Source organism: Salmo salar, chromosome ssa04, assembly GCF_905237065.1.
Source record: "Salmo salar chromosome ssa04, Ssal_v3.1, whole genome shotgun sequence".
NCBI lineage: Eukaryota > Metazoa > Chordata > Actinopteri > Salmoniformes > Salmonidae > Salmo > Salmo salar.
The window spans coordinates 83,505,762-83,527,990 of record NC_059445.1 but is presented as its reverse complement, the minus strand read 5'-3'; the positions used below and the strand labels follow the sequence as shown (position 1 = coordinate 83,527,990).

The 22,229-nt window shown below is 40.2% G+C and overlaps 2 protein-coding genes across 5 annotated transcripts in view; one reads left to right on the top strand and one right to left on the bottom strand.

Annotated features, from left to right (window-relative positions):
- The window catches only part of LOC106603966 (cation channel sperm-associated protein 3), a 28,474-nt gene extending 17,678 nt beyond the window's left edge, over nucleotides 1-10,796 (top strand). For both annotated transcript variants that reach the window (XM_014198262.2, XM_014198264.2), the window contains 3 exons: nucleotides 3,326-3,445; nucleotides 4,665-4,810; nucleotides 7,736-10,796. In XM_014198262.2, coding sequence (XP_014053737.1) covers nucleotides 3,326-3,445; nucleotides 4,665-4,810; nucleotides 7,736-7,850 — 381 coding nt within the window. In that variant the 3' untranslated portion in view covers nucleotides 7,851-10,796. The remainder of the gene's footprint in view (nucleotides 1-3,325; nucleotides 3,446-4,664; nucleotides 4,811-7,735) is intronic.
- Nucleotides 10,234-20,992, bottom strand: pitx1 (paired-like homeodomain 1). Of its 3 annotated transcripts, NM_001123681.1 has the most exon segments (5): nucleotides 10,237-11,481; nucleotides 13,111-13,313; nucleotides 14,519-14,671; nucleotides 19,622-19,676; nucleotides 20,816-20,913. In NM_001123681.1, coding segments are annotated over 4 exon segments (951 nt in total). In that variant the 5' UTR covers nucleotides 19,668-19,676; nucleotides 20,816-20,913; the 3' UTR covers nucleotides 10,237-10,932.
- Nucleotides 20,993-22,229: the final 1,237 nt, after the last annotated feature.

Sequence of the window (22,229 nt, the reverse complement as noted above, 5' to 3'; positions counted from 1 at the left end):
CCTTTCCTCAGTACTTTGTTGAAGCACCTTTGGCAGCGATTACAGCCTCGAGTCTTCTTGGGTATGACGCTACAAGCTTGGCACCCCTGTATTTAAGGAGTTTCTCCCATTCTTCTCTGAAGATCCTCTCAAGCTTTGTCAGGTTGGATGGGGAGCATCGCTGCACAGCTATTTTCATGTCTCCAGAGATGTTCGATGGGGTTCAAGTCAGGGCTCTGGCTGGGCCACTCAAGGAAATTCATAGTCTTGTCCCGAAGCCACTCCTGTGTTGTCTCTGCTGCGGGCTTATAGTCGTTGTCCTGTTGGAAGGTGAACCTTCGCCCCAGTCTGAGGTCTGGAGCAGGTTTTCATCAAGGATCTCACTGTACTTTGCTCTGTTCATCTTTCCCTTGATCCTGACTAGTCTCCCAGTCCTTCCTGCTGAAAAACATCACCACAGCATGATGCTGCCACCACCATGCTTCACCATAGGGATGGTGCCAGGTTTACTCCAGATGTGAAGCTTGGCATCAGACCAGAGAATCTTGTTTCTCATTGTCTGACAGACCTTTAGGTGCCTTTTGGCAAACTCCAAGCCGGCTGTCATGTGCCTTTTACTGAGGAGTGGCTTCCGTCTTGCTACTCTACCATAAAGGCCTGATTGGTGGAGTGCTGCGGAGATGTTTGTCCTTCTGGAAGTTTCTCACATCTCCACAGAGGAGCTCTGTCAGTGACCATCGGGTTCTTGGTCACCTCCCTGAACAAGGTCCTTCTCCCCCGATTGCTCAGTTTGGTCTGGCGGCAAGCTCTAGGAAGAGTCTTGGTGGTTCCAAACTTCTTCCATTTAACAATGATGGAGGCTACTGTGTTCTTGGGGACCTTCAATGCTGCAGAATATTTTTGGTACCCTTCCCCAGATCTGTGCCTTGACAGAATCCTGTCTCGGACATTTCCATTGACCTCACAGCTTGGTTTTTGCTCTGACATGCACTGTCAACTGTGGGACCTTTTACATAGACAGGTGTGTGCCTTTCCAAATCATGTCGATTCAATTGAATTTACCACAGGTGGACTCCAATCAAGTTGTAGAAACATCTCAAGGATGATCAATGGAAACAGGATCCACCTGAGCTCAATTTTCGAGTCTCATAGCAAATGGTCTGAATACTTATGTAAATAAGGTATTGCTGTTTATTTTAATACATTTGCAAAAAATATGTCTGTAGATTGATGAGGAAAAATTGTTATTTAGTCCATTTTAGAATAAGGCTGTAACAAAATGTTTAAAATGGAAAGAGGTCTTAATACTTTCCGAATGCACTGTGTACATATATACATACAGTACCAGTCAAGTTTGGACACACCTACTCATTCTAGGGTTTTTCTTTATTTGTACTATTTTCTACATTGTAGAATAATAGTGAAGACATCAAAACAATGAAATAACACATATGGAATCATGTAGTAACCAAAAAAGTGTTAAACAAATCAAAATATATTTGAGATTCTTCAAAGTAGCCACCCTTTGCCTTGATGACAGCTTTGCACACTCTTGGCATTCTCTCAACCAGCTTCAGATGGAATGCTTTTCCAACAGTCTTGAAGGAGTTCCCACATATGCTGAGTACTTGTTGGCTGCTTTTCCTTCACTCTGTGGTCCAACTCATCCCAAACCATCACTCCATCACTCTCCTTCTTGGTCAAATAGCCCTTACACAGCCTGGAGGTGTGTTGAGTCATTGTCCTGTTGGAAAAACAAATGATGGGATGGCGTATCGCTGCAGAATGCTGTGGTAGCCATGCTGGTTAAGTGTGCCTTGAATTCTAAATAAATCACAGTGTCACCAGCAAATCACAATCACACCTCTTCCTCCATGATTCACGGTGGGAACCACACATGCGGAGATCATCTGTTCACCTACTCTGCGTCTCACAAAGACACAGCGGATGGAACCAAAAATCTCAAATTTGGACTCATCAGACCGGTGGACAGATTTCCACTGGTCTAATGTCCATTGCTCGTGTTTCTTTGCCCAAGCAAGTCTCTTCTTCTTATTGGTGTCCTTTAATAGTCGTTTCTTTGCAGCAATTCGACCATGTAGGCCTGATTTGTGCAGTCTCCTGTGAACAGTTGATGTTGAGATGTGTCTGTTACTTGAACTCTGAAGTGTTTATGTGTGCTGCAATCTGAGGCTGGTACCTAAGGAACTTATCTTCTGCAGCAGAGGTAACTCTGGGTCTTCCTTTCCTGTGGCGGTCCTCATGAGAACCAGTTTCATCATTGCGCTTGATGTTTTTGTGACTGCACTTGAAGAAACTGAAAGTTCTTGGAATTTTCTGCATTGACTGACCTTCATGTCTGAAAGTAATGATGGACTGTCGTTTCTCTTTGATTATTTGAGCTGTTCTTGCCATAATCTTCTGTATACCACCCCTACCTTGTCACAACACAACTGATTGGCTCAAATGCATTAATTTGTGGAGTATTTCCTTCCCTTTTAACAAGGGACACCTGTTAATTGAAATGCATTCCAGTTGACTACCTCATGAAGCTGGTTGAGAGAATGCCAAGAGTGTGCAAAGCTGTCAAGGCAAAGGGTGGCTACTTTGAAGAATCTCAAATATAAAATCTTTTGATTTGTTTAACACTTTTTTTGGGGTTAGTACCTGATTCCATGTGTGTTATTTCATTGTTTTGATGTCTTCGTCATTATTCTACAATGTAGAAAATACTACAAATAAAGAAACCTTTCAATAAGTAGGTGTGTCCAATCTTTTGACGTGCGTGTGCATGTGTGTGCGTGTGTGTGTGAGTGAATAGGGTGCCGTTTGGGACACATCCAGAGTGATGGGAGGGGATGGATGGATAGGGAGACCCTCTGGGTTTCCTTTGGGTAGCTGCTATAATGTGATAATGTAACCTATTTCTTAGCTAGTGTGTGAAGTGTTATTTCCGTCCTCTAACATGGGGGGGGGGGTGCTGGTTGTAATGGATCTCTGAATAAACATAACAAGGTAATTGAAAATAAATACGGATCTTAGCCTCTGCTCCTAAGCTCCGTGGACGGCTTTTAGCAACTGGTTTAAGGAAAAAGCTACCAGTTTTTATATAGAAAAAGTTCTTAAATGCAAAAAAACAAAAGACAATTTGTATTTCAAATAATGTTGTAATTCATGTACGTGTTGGTCTTAATATGAACTATGACACACCCATGCATTAAAAGTGCAATCGACTTTTAGGGGTTAATATACAGTGCACTAGGAATTATGCATTTACAGATTTGAAAACCAGTTGTAAAAATCATAGCTAGGAATCCAATACTTTTTCATGTGTTTTTTTCTTCAGCATACAACGAAGCGTTTCGAGAATGAGGTACAAAGTGAACGGGAGGCTTCGCTGACGCAGAAGAAACACGCCATCATCCAGAGACAGAAGAATGAGATCAGGAATCTGATCCAGAGCCAGGTGACACTCACTCTGTCCCCTCCCTATACTGTGTACTTTGGTCAAAAGGAGTGCACTATAAAGGGAATAGGGTGGTATTTGGGACATGCAGGTTAGGTTTACGGTGAGACTATTTAATTTTTTATTTTACTCTTTATTTAACTAGGCAAGTCAGTTAAGAACAAATTCTTATTTACAATGACGACCAACCTTGGCCAAACCTTAACAACAATGGGCCAATTGTGCACCACCCAGCCTGGAATCGAACCAGGGTATGTAGTGCCGATACCCTAGCACTGAGATGCAGTGCCTTAGAATGCTGCGCCACTCAGGAGCCCCTAATGTTAGTTAGGACTAAGGTTGGTTTACGTTGTGGGATACCGATGCATGCACTAACAGGTGTTGACTTGATTCTTGACTTTTTCACCCTGTGTGCCCACATCCTGGAGCACTAGCCATTTTGTGGTGATTGACACCACTAGCCATTTTGTGGTGATTGACCCCACTAGCCATTTTGTGGTGATTGACACCACTAGCCATTTTGTGGATGATTGACACCACTAGCCATTTTGTGGTGATTGACACCACTAGCCATTTTGTGAATGATTGACACCACTAGCCATTTTGTGGTGATTGACACCACTAGCCATTTTGTGGTGATTGACACCACTAGCCATTTTGTGGTGATTGACACCACTAGCCATTTTGTGAATGATTGACACCACTAGCCATTTTGTGGTGATTGACACCACTAGCCATTTTGTGGTGATTGACACCACTAGTCATTTTGTGGTGATTGACACCACTAGCCATTTTGTGATGATTGACACCACTAGCCATTTTGTGGATGATTGACACCACTAGCCATTTTGTGGTGATTGACACCACTAGCCATTTTGTGAATGATTGACACCACTAGCCATTTTGTGGTGATTGACACCACTAGCCATTTTGTGGTGATTGACACCACTAGCCATTTTGTGAGTGATTGACACCACTAGCCATTTTGTGAATGACACTTGCGACAGACATCCAAACATGACCTACTTAACACGCTCTTCTCCAGACCTGGGTTCAAAAACTATTTGAAATCATTTAAAATACTTAATCTGGGCTCGATTGAGCATGCCTGGCGCAATGGAACCAATATAATTAGTCACAGGCTAAAGGAAATGCTAAAGCTATTTTAAAGATTTCGAATAGCGTTTGAACCCCAGTCTGCTCTCCTCCCTCCATACAGACAGGCAACTTCACCAAGCTAGTGGAACAGTTCAACAAGTCTCTGCGTCACACTGATTACACTGTGATGGAGGACCTGTGTACCAGCATGTCCTTCATAGACATCTACCTGACCACCCTGGATCACCAGGACACCACTGCCAACAAGTAGGAACCCTACAGCACCTTACAGTCTGAACAAGTAGGATCCCTACAGCACCTTACAGTCTGAACAAGTAGGATCCCTACAGCACCTTACAGTCTGAACAAGTAGGATCCCTACAGCACCTTACAGTCTGAACAAGTAGGAACCCTACAGCACCTTACAGTCTGAACAAGTAGGATCCCTACAGCACCTTACAGTCTGAACAAGTAGGAACCCTACAGCACCTTACAGTCTGAACAAGTAGGAACCCTACAGCACCTTACAGTCTGAACAAGTAGGAACCCTACAGCACCTTACAGTCTGAACAAGTAGGATCCCTACAGCACCTTACAGTCTGAACAAGTAGGATCCCTACAGCACCTTACAGTCTGAACAAGTAGGAACCCTACAGCACCTTACAGTCTGAACAAGTAGGATCCCTACAGCACCTTACAGCACCTTACAGTCTGAACAAGTAGGAACCCCACAGCACCTTACAGCACCTTACAGTCTGAACAAGTAGGATCCCTACAGCACCTTACAGTCTGAACAAGTAGGAACCCCACAGCACCTTACAGTCTGAACAAGTAGGAACCCCACAGCACCTTACAGTCTGAACAAGTAGGAGCCCCACAGCACCTTACAGTCTGAACAAGTAGGAGGCCCCACAGCACCTTACAGTCTGAACAAGTAGGAACCCCACAGCACCTTACAGTCTGAACAAGTAGACACCCCACAGCACCTTACAGTCTGAACAAGTAGGAACCCCACAGCACCTTACAGTCTGAACAAGTAGGATCCCTACAGCACCTTACAGTCTGAACAAGTAGGATCCCTACAGCACCTTACAGTCTGAACAAGTAGGATCCCTACAGCACCTTACAGTCTGAACAAGTAGGAACCCTACAGCACCTTACAGTCTGAACAAGTAGGATCCCTACAGCACCTTACAGTCTGAACAAGTAGGAACCCTACAGCACCTTACAGTCTGAACAAGTAGGAACCCTACAGCACCTTACAGTCTGAACAAGTAGGATCCCTACAGCACCTTACAGCACCTTACAGTCTGAACAAGTAGGAACCCCACAGCACCTTACAGCACCTTACAGTCTGAACAAGTAGGATCCCTACAGCACCTTACAGTCTGAACAAGTAGGAACCCCACAGCACCTTACAGTCTGAACAAGTAGGAACCCCACAGCACCTTACAGTCTGAACAAGTAGGAACCCCACAGCACCTTACAGTCTGAACAAGTAGGAGCCCCACAGCACCTTACAGTCTGAACAAGTAGGAGGCCCCACAGCACCTTACAGTCTGAACAAGTAGGAACCCCACAGCACCTTACAGTCTGAACAAGTAGACACCCCACAGCACCTTACAGTCTGAACAAGTAGGAACCCCACAGCACCTTACAGTCTGAACAAGTAGGAACCCCACAGCACCTTACAGTCTGAACAAGTAGGAGACCCACAGCACCTTACTGTCTGAACAAGTAGGAACCCTACAATATCCTACAATGTTAACAAGTAGGCACCCTACAGTCTGAACAAGTAGCTCTATGGCACCCTATTCCCTATATAGTGCACTACTATAGACCAGAGCTCTATGGCACCCTATTCCCTATATAGTGCACTACTATAGACCAGAGCCCTATGGCACCCTATTCCCTATATAGTGCACTACTATAGACCAGAGCCCTATGGCACCCTATTCCCTATATAGTGCATGATGGAATTTGGGACCCAGTTAACCAAGCACTAAATGTATTGTTAACTGAGCTAGCTTACCACCAAACGTCTGTCTCAGAGACCTTTTATGTAGACACACACACACACACATACACACACACACACACAATCAGAGTCCTATCTGGGTCACAGCCAAACAGACTCTCTCCTATAAAGGGTTAATGATTCTTCTGTGAGGGGCAAACAGACAGTAAACGAGAGTTAGAAAGACAGATAGATGTTGTTGCTTTTTTTGTTTTTTTTACTCAATTGAGTGTTTGTGCAAAGTAGGAAAAGAGAATAGGGTTTGAGAGAGAGGTTTATGACAGCCATGAAGTGGAGATAGAGGGATCACAAATAACATTCCACATGTCCATTTAAAAACTCTGTTTGAATTGCTGTTATTGACTTTCTTCTTCAATACATGGACCGGAGTCACTTTTCAAATCAGAACTATGTTTTTTTTGTCTTATGCTAGAAACCTGGATGTTATGGAAACATTTCTAAGCTGTTTTTCTAGAATATCCAGTTTAGAAATGGATACATCTAATGATGTGAATTTTGCATAATGAAGTCTCATGTTTTTCTAAGCTTCATCCTGACGATAGTAGACTTGGTGCCATAATCCTTAAATGAATGTCACGTGTCAACTTCGTCAAAAATTATGTTTGACGCAAAGATGATGATTTGGGTAATTACTACATTTTTTTCCTCTGGACCTGCGTGATTATAGTAGTTTTGTCGGTGTAGGGCTTGTAACAACATGCACCATCGTTATCCAGTCTTCTACACGTTTTTACCATCCAAACAACCAACAGTTTTGGTTGTCATTTTGTTTCAGGTTCAAATCATGAAACCACATCCTAAGAAATCTACAACTAAATGACTATAGACCATAAATCTGTACACACGGTTTATGTCTTTTATAGTAAAAACACTTTCAGTTGATATAAGGCCTTGATAAAGCTGCTTTATGTATTCTCAAATGAAAGGGTGATATCTCATTTGTAAAGAAAGCATTTGTGTGTGTGTGTGTGTGTGTGTGTGTGTGTGTGTGTGTGTGTGTGTGTGTGTGTGTGTGTGTGTGTGTGTGTGTGTGCGTGCTGATATCTAGCTACTGTAATGACTGGTAATTCTAGAGGCTATAATTATGAAAAGTAAGGTAACTAAAGTGTGATGAAGAGAGATATACAATTAAAAAAAGAGCGTCCCTCTTGCAGGCTGCAGCAGCTGTACTCTGAGGCCATTCTGATTCTGAGTGACTTACTGGAAGAAGACTTGATTGAAATGGAACAGAAAGCACTGAGAGAGAGTAACATCAAAATGAGGGCGTAACAGGTACAGGAACAGGGATCTGACTGAGAGCTACTGAGAGCTGAAATCCTTGTTCATTTGCATACTGGTATTCAAATTAAAAAGAGGACATATGTTGGCACGTTTATAAAGCTGTCTGTCTGTCTGTCAGGGTTTTTGTCTTTGTTGTGGGTTGGCTATGGTGATGTCCAGTCCATTAGCCTAGAGCTGGCAGACAATGGTCTTCAAAATGTCTCCAGGATCCATCCCAAATGCCACTCTATTCCCTAGATAGTGCGCTACTTTTTAACCAGAGCCCCAAGGACCATGTTTAAATAAGTGCACTAAGTAGGGAATGGGTGCCGTTTGGGATGCACCCCCCAGACCAGGCTGTCAGCCAGGCAGGGAGAGTCCAGTCCAGATGGCCCACATAGTGATGTCTGTACTGAGGTTTGGGGCCACTGTGAGGTAAACTACTATCTGTAGAATCTGGAGGCCCATGTAACCCCTCTGTCTGAACAGCCACAGACAGGCACAACACGTCATCTGTTACACAGGGACTTTATATGGAGTTCTGGATGATTCATTCTCCCAACTCAATACATGGGTCATGAACTATAGGCCCACTGTAGCTCAGTTGGTAGAGCATGGCGCTTGCAACGCCAGGGTTGTGGGTTCGATTCCCACGGGGGACCAGTATTTAAAAAAAATAATAATAAAAATGTATGCATTCTACTGTAAGTTGCTCTGGATAAGAGTGTCTGCTAAATGACTCAAATGACAAATGTGTGCACTCTACTGTAAGTCGCTCTGGATAAGAGCATCTGCTAAATGACTAAAATGTAAACTATCTTCTCACTAGTTGCAAACCTGTTTGGTACAAGCATTGGTTGTCAATGCATTTCTCTCTGTTTTGGAGTAGTAAGACACTATTGCTATAAGACATGTTCAGAGGGAAGTAGACTCCCCAGTAATAGGCTTCCCCTTTATGCATAGAAATACCTGTTTGAATATTTACAGGCTATAAAAATTAAAACCTTAGCATTTGCTCTTCAATGATATACAAAGACTGGGGTGTGGGCTAATTCGGGGAAAATATATGATTGTTTTTGACAGTGTCTTGTTTTTATTATGATGTCATGAACAACGTAACAAACAAACAACGGGTGTATGAATCTCCCATTGACATCAGTCCTTGGTTTACACGCTTTGAGTTAGGAAAGCGTTTGTCAAGGGTTAGGCCCATGGGTGTTATCTGATCGTCAAACACTTGATCAGCCCTTAGCAAACTCTGCCAATATGTAATTTGTTGTATCTTGATTTATTTGTATAATATTTTACATAAGTTATTTGATTCTTTATATATAGCCTATTGCATTCAAAAATAATACATTGATGTTTGTGACCAGTGACATAAAAGTAGAATAATAATATATTTATTTTTTAAATGAAGAAAGACTAAAACGCGATGACCCCTGTAAAAGGCAGATTATCAATCATTGAAAGTACATAAACATTGTAGTTACAGGATAGTATGGCGTGAATATCATCCTAATGGGTCAGTACTATAGTTATGGGATTGGCTGAAGGTGTGAACCTGGGAGATATCGTATTGATTCCTCTCGTAATAACTGTAAAGAGAAAAAAACATCTCGCTTGACAACTGCAAACACTCATAGTCGTTGTAAAATCTCGCTGATTATTCGCGTTATCACAGTTATTCCGCGATGCGGTTTAATTTTGCTATATTGGTAGGGGCCTGTATTAAAGTGTGTTAGGCTTATGAGCTGGAATTGGATATTGTGAGAATTTGGCCTCACAATATCCAATTCCAGCTCGTAAGCCTAACAGTATGAGTGTATATCCCCGCTGAAGCATTTTCTCGACAGTAAAAAAGAAAAGTCTAAAAACGAATAGCCTAGGCTGAAAAATAAGTGATGAAGAAACCAAGCTGGAAGGGGGGGGGGAGATGCCAAGTCGCTCGCCAGTAGCAAGTCTCAGCTTTTCATCATAGCGAGTTTGATTACTTAAAGGAGTTGCCTGGTCTAAATGCTCTTGCAGTAGCCTGCTTCTCATCTGTGGTTCAGCCCACATCATTCAAACCACAACGCATTGTCAACAGAATACGATCTGTAATGTGAAATATCCAGTCGAACGGAAAGCACAGACAGCAGTCGTCGGAATGCTCATTGACTGGCAGAATATGGATGTTAACTGTGTTAAACAGGTCAAGATTGGTCTGAGTTGTCATCAATTAAATCATGTATTCTAAGCCGGTATAGGCTATTTACTAGCATGAGTCATGACTCCCTGCCAAAATAAAGGTTAAATAAAAAAATACTACCAACTCCCATTTTATTCCATAAACTTGGAAAATGTTTGTGTTCGTTTATACCTTTTCCCTTTATTAAATAGATACCTGAAATAAACTACTATCTGCTTTATTGTATTCAAACAGATCATAAACACATGAAGTTACTTTTCAATCACCTTTTGTATACAGTATAATGGACTTTGCTTTATCTTACATAATTATCAACTTGTACAAAACACGTTGCACTGAAGTTAAAGCATGCGGGATTTCTATTTTCAGCACATAAAAAATGAGAAAATACTCCAGACAAAGCAGGCTATAAAAATGAAATTCACGCTAAAAAAAGAATTGACACATAACCGGGCCCGTGGCACCCCCTGCATAGACGGTAAAGCACACATGAGCAATATAAGCTATGTACAATATAATTATTTTTCTACCGAGTCTGGATACGCCTTTTTGTTGCACTTCTTGTTCCTAATCCAAGACCAGGAGTATATAGGCCTAGGCCTATACAAGTCACGTTTAAAATTGGTTTGAGTCCTCAAAGCAAGCAAGCGAAAAATACACAGAAGTTCCTTTGTTTCTTATGTTCAATGTTGCAATGTAACACGTCTTCATCACTTTTTAAATCAAAAAAAAAAAAGCATTTAAATTGTTGTGCAAGTTCAATGGTAAACACATACAACCCGCATAATCCATTTGAAAAATGATTGCAACTAGTCCAGTTTAGTTGTCTTTCGCCCCATTCGCAGGTAGGCCCACTAGGCCCACAGCTGTCGGCAAATTATTTTCATCGCGGCTGATCGGTCAACTGTTGTATTGGCAGGCGTTAAGGCTAGACCCGGGACTTTGTAACCCGCTGTATCCAAAGGTTGGGTGCTGTTTCGATTTCAGTCTCAGAGTCGCCAGGCTAGAGTTACATGTGTCTCTGTATACGCTGTAAGGGGAACCGGGAGGTCCGTACGGACATGCGGAGGAGGACATGGCTGAGTTCATTGTAGAGGTGCCGATGCCGTTAAGATTGCTGATGTTGTTCAGGCCAGCAGTCGGCATCCCCGGTACACCGGAGTGGCCCATACCTCCGGCCATAGTCATAGAAGAGATGGAGTTAGGAGCCGAGAACATTGACTGGGATGTGAGTGGGCTCATTGAGTTGAAAAAGGTGAAGTTCTTTGTGGACAGAGGGGCCGGGGTCAGTCCTTTGTTGGTCCAGTTGTTGTAGGTGTAGGCGGGATACATGTCGTCGTAGGGCTGCATGAGCCCACTGAACTGGGGAAGGTAGCTGTTCTTGCACAGGTCCATTTGCTGGTTGCGTTCACGCTTCCTCCATTTGGCTCTGCGATTTTTGAACCACACCTAAATATCAAAGGGGGGAAAAAAAGATGTATTCAACATATCTATAACAATAATGTAATTTAATGATAATAATAGTTGTATTATTATTTGCCACATGCACAATACAATCCATAACAGTCCGATGTAAAATATATAGCTAGGCATAACGAGGCTATGAATGATGGAAATCCTAGAATATCAATATTGACAAAATTGGCTCTGTTTGTCTAATAAGAAACACCTCGTAATTACTTTACAATGGGAACATCCGGTGTATTATATATTTAATAAATAATTTATAGATTTTTTTTTTGTCGGTTTTTCTGGGGGTGCCGCGGCTATGTTCCGGGGTACACGGTTGTAGGCTAATGATAAATTGTCGGTGGCTATATAATTACAAACGTCTTCTCGTCATTGTCTTTTAGGTGTAGGCCTTATATGTCAAAAATAAACCAGATTTTAGGCATATTAACTAAGCCTACTAGTCGAATTATCACATTCATTATTATCAACAGTTGTATTATCAATACGTTTTTTTTTTTTTTTTGCACGGCCCCTTCGCGAGACCACTGAATTAAAAAAAATATGATGTTAATCGTCTATTGAGTGTGTGAGTAAATCCGTACTGTTGGCTAATAAAGTCAACGATACAGTTTGATAATCGACTGCAATTGGGCGTTAGTTAACACTTTGTGATCTTCTTCAAACTGTTTAAAAGTATTATACAGACGTAGGCTGTGGATAATAGTAATATTATCTTCTTGCCATCGAAAAACGAAATGAACATCTCTTATTGGGTTTTGACATCATGTCGACTTGTTGCTAACTGGGGTGCATTGTTGTTTGGATATGTAGGCTTGAAAATATTGATACATGTACACATGGACATACGCCTAATTGTAAGCCTAGGACACAAACTCAAGCTTATCTTGTTTCTTGCCTATATTACAAATAAAACACCTGATTTGTTTATGGTGGTTTAGGTTGAATTTTGCAAAAAGGGTTTCCAATAGACCTACTGTGAAATTATACTCGCAAGAGGAGTGTATATGTATAGTAAATATGTAAATTACTCATTGCACTTCACTAAACATTTTGTTGCTGTAAAAAGGTTTCTAGAGTAACACGTTTACAGTGGAGTGTAGTCGAACAATACACATTACAGCACTAATAATACATGTAAGTAAACTGTTAAGCGAAATAAATATTTATAAATGGATTGGCGCAGTATATATAGGGTACAGGCTACAGGCTATACTTAAATCATAGTAGATGCAAAGTCACAAAAAAGTGGACACATTTGTGTTCATTTGTCACCCCCCGAAAGATGCTAGCGAAAATGTAATTGGTGGGAGAACCAGTTAGTTTGAGTGGGGATCACAATGAGCAACTTTAAAACGCTTGGGGGAGGAGAATTATGGCGTCAGTTCCACGTCATAACGTTAAGTAATCACTGGTAATTATTGCGACGAAATCATCCAAGTGATATTCGAGTGTAGGCTTGAAGTAAAGTAATAAAACCCCGAACAAGTTTCAACGGAAAAGTTTTTACTGTAGAATCCGTTCATTCACATCTTTATGGTTTCCCTCTGAATAGACTTTATGTATGTTTTACACACCGCCCCCACACCCCACCGCCTAGAGACTTACCCTGACTCTGGCCTCGGTGAGGTTGGTCCACACGGCTATCTCCTCTCTTGTGCTCATGTCCGGGTAGCGGTTCCTCTGAAAGGTGGCCTCGAGCTCTTGCAGCTGCTGGCTGGTGAAATGAGTCCTCTGCCGTCTCGCTTTCTTCTTTTTGGGGTCGTCTGCGTTGCCATCGTCACTTCTGTGTTCTATGATCCTCTCTTTCTCTGCGAAAAAACCCCACAAAAAAATATATATAAATTATGATTATTGTAATGTAGCGTATACTGAGCCAAACATTCTTACATTTTTACATAGAGGGGTGCCCCCCGCCCCCCCACCCCCATGTGGTTCTGTACAATCTCAGTCCAACTCAACTCATTAGTTTAGATAGGCCAACAACAACAACAAAAAACATGTACAGTTTTGTACAAACTATAAAATAGTTTAGTTCTGCAGCAGAAACGCATAACAGGCCGTACCTGGCAGGATAATCCTAGCAGTGTTTGAAGTGTCTATAAATCACTAAAGTAAATGACCAGTTTCAAAAGCCTATTAAAAACACCACAAGTATCACGTGCTCGTGGTCGTCAAACATTTACGGATTTGCTCCTGGTTCAATATCGATTATTTTAGAAGCTCTAGTAAACATTTATCGGCCTCTACCTGCATAAACCAACATTCCCTTTTGTTGCAACGTTTGTCCAGTCTTATCCAACGTCCATTATCTTGCCAATGCTTGTTTTTATACCTTGAAAATAGCTAGACGTAAGAAGGGCAATACTTTAAGAAGAAAGGGGTCAGTTCAAAACAAAACTCGCCATATTTTAATAGCTGACTGTATTGGTTAGCGCTATTCTCCTTAGGCCTACGTCCTCATCATCTCTTTAGTATGACTGATGAAGAGGTGGGATAAAGACACACACCGTCCTGCAGCAGGAAAAAAACTCATCAACCCGTAGGCTATTTCCTGTTATCCTGTGGAAAGTGTTAAAACACTAAAAAGTATTTATTTGAGAATATGCTCGATAATGTTTTAATAGCATGGCGGTGATATAGGCAAACACTTCAGCGAAGCGTTTTAAGACACGACATTTAGTCTACGGAAATGAATAATGAAATGAATAATATGACGCTGAAGAATTCCCATTCATTCATATTGGGTAAAATGCACATTCTACCTGCAAGTTTTTACAAATAAAAACGCAGTTTGTTTTAACAGTGGGACACTTCTCTTTCATATAGCCTATGGTCTATGTGTGTTTTAGTCCAAAACTCAATGCATTCGGCACGCTGCATGCTACATATCTACGTTTATTTTTATCGAAAACCTTACGCACAGAAGTTTAACAGGAAAAGCCGTGTTTTAATTATACTTAGCGACAATGATAGTAGGTAGGCCTAATGCAATGCTATTGCACCGTAAATGTACCTGCTATTTCAGTATCGGATGACTCGCTGCTCGAGTTCTCTAAGGTTTCTCGAGTGTTGTTCGAAGTTCTCGGCAAGTGAAGCGTAGAAGCCTGCATGTCGCGCGTCGGTGGGGGTCTCACGGTCTCTGCAATTCTGTCCAAATTCATTCCACCTTGAAAAGAATGATGCCGTATTAAAAATAAATATTCAATCCTGTATATTCGAGCTTTCTCAATATTCAACACGAATTCTTAGATTTCCATCCGTAGCAAAACACTTGCCATTGCAAAAAAATAATAATATTAAAACAGACTTCCACGAATTTATTCTCCGGAAAAACAAACCCACTTTTCGTCGCAGCAGTGACAGTGCGTTATGCTTTCAGTTTCCGCTGGTGCGGATATGCCCTGTGTGACCGAATGGAAGCGCTCGCAGCAGAACCAAGGGATGTGACCCACCCATCTTCTGCGTTAAAACCTCCCCGAAATCAGGAGTCCCTCCCACCCACAAAGAGCATTCAATCTGACTACAGGAGAGGATTTTTGGTGGGGATTTATCTCAGGGGAGCGCATGAGGCAACGGCGAGTTGAGTTGCATTGGAAAGTTTGGAAGAAAATGGGCCCTTTATTCAGACATGTTTGAAATATGCTCCAACGCAATGGAACGGCCCGACAGCTGGGTGCGCTTATATACACACGCACACAATGTATGTCTCGGATATGAAAGGAGCTGAATAAACATTGAATATAGACCTGCCCATGTTATTTTCAAGGCCAAATATAAATGGAAAGTACCTAATTTATACTTAAGTATGTATATGAAAGAAGCTTAATGCAGCAGCAGTGTATTGTGTACCGTAATAGTCTATAAATTCATGTATGGGGCACTTTTAATGACCTCTCTTTTTTTACAGGTCTTCTAAACAATCACGGATTAAAAGCAAGTGAGGTGGACCTTGTGTCAAAAGAATGAAGTGGTGTGTTTGTGTGTGTGTGCGTGTGCGTGCGTGTGTGCGCGCGCGTGTCACTGCACTGATTCAGGCATCTTCGCGTGTAGCCTTTTACAATCATCTCTCGCTACTTGTAACTGTCAAAGATAAGAGAAATAATCTGAACTATGAAAATTACAACCTCATGAGAAATGACTGCATAAAGTAGGCTACAAATGATGATGATGATGCGTGTAGAACCTTTATATTTATTTGAGGCTTTCATTTTGTACACTTTGATTTAACTATTATTTATAGTTTTATAACAACTTGCATATACTAACTACATAGCTATGTCTTAAGCAATTATTTGTTTTTAGATGTTAATGAAGAAAAAAAAAAATGGCAGCACTATCAATCTTTTAGTTAGTCCTTCTAAATACAACACTGAATGAACAAATATGACACATGACATTTCTCAGCGGATAAAGCCCCCAAAAAACTGAAATTATAATCTTTTACATACAAATGTACTAAAATATTTGCATAAACTTTTTTACTGGAAATATTCTCGTTTACTCGACCGATTTGTGCTACTTACAACAGTAACGGTAGCCTATGGCATTCAGATACACTAGGCCATAGGCCTCTACACATAAATTCGTCTCGTGACAGTTTCTAACTTTATTAAATTTGTTGGAACTAACGATTTATATTTTGCATTCAGATAGACTAGCCTTATGTCACTTGATATTAAAAAAAACACATTGCCTAAATAATGGCATCGAGTTTGAGTTGCTTGAGTTTAGAGACTGTTTTGGACAATCATACCGGCCTACTGTAAATCAGCGGCGCCTGCTGGTAAGACATGACTGAGATGAAACGTCACCGGCCACTTGAATTGATTTTCTGTGAATCATTTCAATATATTTTAAATAAAAAATAAAACATTTTTTTTTTAAAGAAATATATAGACTAGGCCAGGGTTCTCCAACTGGCGGCCCTTATTTGGCCCCAAAAAATATTTATATTTATTTGTGGCCATAAAAGACTGAAAACATCAGCAAATAAGCTCCAAGTGGTTTTAATTCTGGAAGTCTGTTCCAAAGTATTACAACGCATAATTGAGAGATATACAGTTTGTGATCATAAAAAAAATGTAAGCAATGTTTGACATGATTCTGTTTTAGTTAAATATTATTTTTCCGTTTGGGCTTCTTGCGGTCAATTTGCAGTTTACAAATGATTTGTAATTATGTTCCGGTCCCCCCTGACCATCTGCTCAAGGAAAAATCGTCCCGCGGCTGAATCTAGTTGATGATCCCTGGCCAGCATATATTCGTCTGTCCTTTAAGCGAAATGTATGTCACTGCTGCAGCGTTACAATAAATAGAAAATAGTAAAACAATACTGGGAAATCAACACCATTATCAATCACCTGTCACTGTAGTTATCAACACAATATGCAATAACAATGCAAACTCGTTTTTAAGTTGATAGCCGAGTAAATGTAAAGGAATGAAGACGAGGCAAGGCGCGCCGCCCTGTTGTGTCAACCTGGATTCCTATATCTGCATTCATTATTTATTTTTGAATTATTTTATGGATTCAACGTTTTATCATCGTCAATAAAAAAATTAATAATAATGAGTAACTGATGTTAGGCCTGTTTTATTCCATGCTTCCAAATGGTCCCAATAACAATGCAGTATTATAATGACTTTGGCCAGGTAGTGTATGTAGCTTCCGCTGTGCACCGTCTCCAAGCCATGTCACCGGCGCCAATCCTAAACGCTTTAGGTCATTGTATGACATTAACTTTTAACATGAGAACCCCGTCGAACTGTAAAGCTTTCCTTCAGGGCCTTTCAGAAGGCAATTGTGCAACCTCTCAACAATCACTTTCTTTTTTTCATTCATTTGTGCTGTTTCCTCGCAAGAGTAATGTAATATTGTTTTTATGTTATTGAACCCGCTTTGTAAAATGAGTTTTCTTGAGCACTTGAATGCACGCCACGCTGTCACACGAAATAACGCCTACAGGTCTACCCATTCCTAGAAGTAGAATAATATAAACCAACAAAGTGCTTTGGTATTTGCTTTCCTTATTGGTTCGTGCACTCTTGGCTGTGCGTCTTGGCCAACTGAATTTAAACTAATCCAGATACAAACCAAAGATGTTCAATTAATGTTGCTATTGACTTTTAACTCTCCCGAGTTGACTGGAACGTGGATGGAAAGGATTCGATCCTGGTAATAGTGAAGAACTGAGATAGGAACATAAAATCAAGGGCAAACACCATTTGACACACAAGCGTCTCAGTGAATGAAGACATGTAAGCTAATCTCTACTACTTAAAGTAGTAGGTTCCTACTATCTAATAGTTTTGAGGGCACCTAAAAAGCCCAATTAAAGTGCCCTTGGCGTGACATAATTGGCCTACAATACGCGCAATTACGCACAACCCAAATGAAGATGCTCGTCATAATGAATGACCAATAGAGATGTTGTCACCATCCCTTTGGGCTTTGGCTCGTATGTTAGAGGCGAGACTGGACTGGTGCTGTTACCTCCTTGACAATCTATGTCATAGGCCTACTAGATCTGTTGATCTCATGCATATACGGTGAAAGAGGGACAATCATGTCAATTTTGTCCTTTATCGTTCATATTGGACTGCGGCATTGTTGGCTCGGCGTGGTCTGATAATGCGTTTTCAAATATAAGGCACTTGCGTGACGGATAGTTTACAGAAGTTTTTTTTCCTTCACCAAGACGGGTTACAGGGCAGAGGCAAGATAAACACTCATATTTTCTCGGAGGACTGAAAATAAACTCAACGACCGTCGTTAATCATCACAAACAAAACAAAAAATAAAAACTGGAATTCAAGCAAGGCCTAATGTTTTTTTTTATTTGTATTATTTGTCGTACCCAAAACAAACTACCGAAGGGGAAACGAAAACATAAAAATAAACGTTGCCTTAGATTCAAAGGGAATAAATAAATGGGGTTTGAATGTAATTGGACAGGCTGCGTCATTGGAAAAGGTATGGATATATAAAGACATTATTTCTTCAGTGATCGTCATATCTTGGCCATCTACAGTGGAAACTTGGTCAAAGGTCTGCGTGACCGGTTCCCGATAACCACCCTGACATCTGAACAAGTGTTTCAGTCGAAATGTCTCCATCATTTCACCTACGAATGAATGGATATTAGAGTGAATGGATATTAGAATGAATGGATATTAGAATGAATGGATATTAGAATGAATGAATATTAGAATGAATGGATATTAGAATGAATGGATATTAGAATGAATGGATATTAGAATGAATGGATACTAGGCTACTTTGTACCATATTGGTTCATAATAGCTTGAGGTGAATTGAGGTTATATCACTATTGCCACATGTTCTATTCAACAGTCCATAGGCCAATTCAAAAGTGAAGTCCTCATCAGTATCGGTAGGCTACAATATCAATTTCTTTATCAAATATAGCCTAACCCATTGATTGCGTAAATGCAAATTACATCGTTATAATTAAATTCCAGGGTCAGCGTTACTTTATAGATTGGACAGGCTAAGTATTGTTCAAAAATGCCTGTTTGAATTTATTCGCGTGGTTTGCACAGCCTACAGATTCAAGCTCTGTGTCAAATAGCCTTTTATATGGAATATCAGTTAAGGCTATCATTCGTTTTTCACATTCACCGCCTTATTACACATACACGACAGAAACCAATTAAAGATCCTAGATCTCTAAACGTTATTGTTGTGGTATTTTTTAAGTTGTTATCCCAACATGCTTTCAACAAGTTTATTTAAGCTACGGTTAGGCAAACAATAAAAGTAGCCTATATTTTTTTGCGTAATAAAGGTATAACAAAGCAAATAACAAATCCTTCATAACCAAGCATGAACTATTCAGATGCAAGAAGCTTACACAAATATAATATGTAGCCGACGGGCATAATAAAGGCTTTATTATGCATTTATAAGCTGTCAATGGTGCATAAAAAACCCCAACTAGGCATACGTTCTCAAACACCGTGTTCATTTATAATCTGCTTGTGTACTGACAATGCATTAATTTAGCCTTTACCACGTCTTTATGAATGCAGAATAAACCACGTTTGACCAGTAAATTGTTACCAAAGTCTGAAAGAAGTAGTGAAGCATGCATACCTGGATCTCCGCAGGAGATTACATTCTTTGACAAATTAAGTTCCATTTCAGATGCCTGAAAAAAACAAAATAACAACGGTGCATTCAACATCATTCACTTTTATACAGGTTCGTCATTGTAACCTTCCTACCTCTATTGATAAATCATTTTAAAGCAGGCATAAAACAGACATAAAACAGGCCTATATTGGCCCAAGTGAATAGCGTGCACGCACTTGCCCCTTTGCTTAGGCTACATGAAAATATAACGAAAGAAATGCGTGCACAACTTAACGTTCAATAATACAGTCCTTTTTGGCGGCACTTATTAACCAATGGGAATTATGTTGACCTTTCGTTCAGAGATACCGTTGCCTAAAAGTCTTTATCGTGATGTATACACACAACCTCTCTTATCTTCAGGAATCCCTTTGCTCGCTTTATGTCCATAATAAATCGTGACGTAATACATGGTTCCCATTCTTCACACCGATGTCACTCACACACACACACACACACACACACACACACACACACACACACACACACACACACACACACACACACACACACACACACACACAGTTGTGATATGTCAGATTAGTAACATATTCAAGAGCACATACACAAAATATATTCATTAAGAGGCTTTTGAGAAGTAAAAATGTGTATTACATCTAATGATACGAGGGCGCATTACTTCTGTCGTTTTACCTCTCATGCGATATCGTTCTTTTTCAGACGGCCATAGCCTAAACACAGTCATAGCCTAAAGTCTTCTCATCCATGCACTTATGAAAATATCATCAAATGTAACATGTTTTATTTCAATATCCAACAACACCCTATATACCCTGCCAAGGTTGTTCTTCTGCAACAGTCAGGTAACCACCCTGAAAGCGATGTCATGACAATGCGTAATACTCGAAGCCTCGATGTATCTATCCACTTGACACGGACAGGAGAGGCTACACAATGTCCACCAATGTGTTAAGACTGCGTTATTGCTAGAGCGTTTGGATGGTTATGTTCAGCGATCTCCCAGACTATCTAATGCCATTTGTAAAACGCAACTGTCTACTCTATAGAACTGCCGCGCAAACACAAACGCTCTCAATGCATATCGCTCCAGATGCTCACAGCCAGATCGTTCGTTCTTATAGTAAACACATTGAAAGGCATATATTTTCCACACAACTCGAATAGCCTACTCACCAGTTAATTCCCAGCAAAGACAGAAAAAAATGAGTCGTTAATATGTCCACATGCAGGTGTGAAACATATCCACATAAGTGCTGGCATATGCTGTGTCCAAATATGCGCTTTGATAGCTTCTCCGCGTTGCTCCGGGTTTTTCTTCTGGAGACCTTTCGCGTGTCTCGGTGACGTCACGCCAGCGAATCCTCGACAGCAACTCGATACAGGATGCGCATGTGACGTGAGGGGGGTGTACAAGCAAACCGGTCTTTTGGAAGCCTGAGAACAGCCTAAATAAATGGTTAAGAATATTAATATGTTTAGTGGAATATATGATGACATTTTTTATTTTTTTATTATTTTTTGTACATTTATGGTGAAAAAGATATAGGCTAGAAATTTCGGCGTGTGTAAAATATTTAGGGGGGTTTTACTTTCTATTTTATATAGTAGTCTACTCTACATGTTGGACAAAATATTATGCGATACTAACAATATAGCCTATGCAAGCAGTTACAATTAATTTTGAAAAGATAATACAATAACAATAATTTTAAAAAAGTGTTTTAGGTCTTTTGGTTTGGGTAGGCATATAGCTATCATTAGAATTCCTCAATAAAGCACAAATCTCAATTAAAAGCAATTATGCTTGGAGCAGATACGCATATTGCTTTTATAGCTGAATTTTTCAGTTGCATATATTTAAACAAAACGCTATTAGACAATATTTACCCTCTGTTTCAAACCACACACTATATACCGCTGATAAATACGTTATTTAATTTGATTAAACTTGTTCAAAACGCAAAATTTCATAATTTATGCTAGCTGCTCAATTTTTATAGGCCTTAATCTAAAATTAGCCAATGGTATTTGTGTTTATGTGACTTTACGCTCAACATTGCTTTAGTTGCAGCCCGTTCTTGTTTTCGCTCCATAAACAAGTAATAGGTCTAACCTAGAAAATAAACGCTTGCTGAGCATTAATACTTTAAATATCCTATAGCCTTAATGAAGTACACGAAGCTCGGCTTGGCTATTGTCAAGCTACGTAAACATATTCACTTTCTGCATCAAATGTTTTCTACCAGAAACATTTAAATACATGATTCTGTTTGTTACTATACATTTTCAAAGTATAAAAAAAAAACCAAAAAAATAACAGATTAACTGTAGGCCAATGAAATGTAGCCTAACTAGTTTATTTATTAGTCATAAACAGCAGGAACATTTATTTTACATTTTATATTTTGAATTGTATTTCCTATGCTTTCCCAATTTAGCTATTCGTATTCAAATGATTGTTGCCTGTTGGAAATAAACATTCGATATACAGACGCGTGAGAAGAATATACAGTAACGTATGCATAGAGTACAGGCCTACTTCATGATTCCTACTGATTGCATCTACAGGCTAATTGGACACAGTGTC

Coding starts and splice junctions, on each gene's coding strand:
- pitx1 (XM_014198241.2), bottom strand. CDS start 14,666: ATGAATTTGGACAGAATTGCAGAGACCGTGAGACCCCCACCGACGCGC. Junction 13,314..14,518: donor ATCCGATACTGAAATAGCAG/GTACATTTACGG, acceptor GTTTTTTCGCAG/AGAAAGAGAGGATCATAGAA. Junction 11,482..13,110: donor TCACCGAGGCCAGAGTCAGG/GTAAGTCTCTAG, acceptor TTTGATATTTAG/GTGTGGTTCAAAAATCGCAG.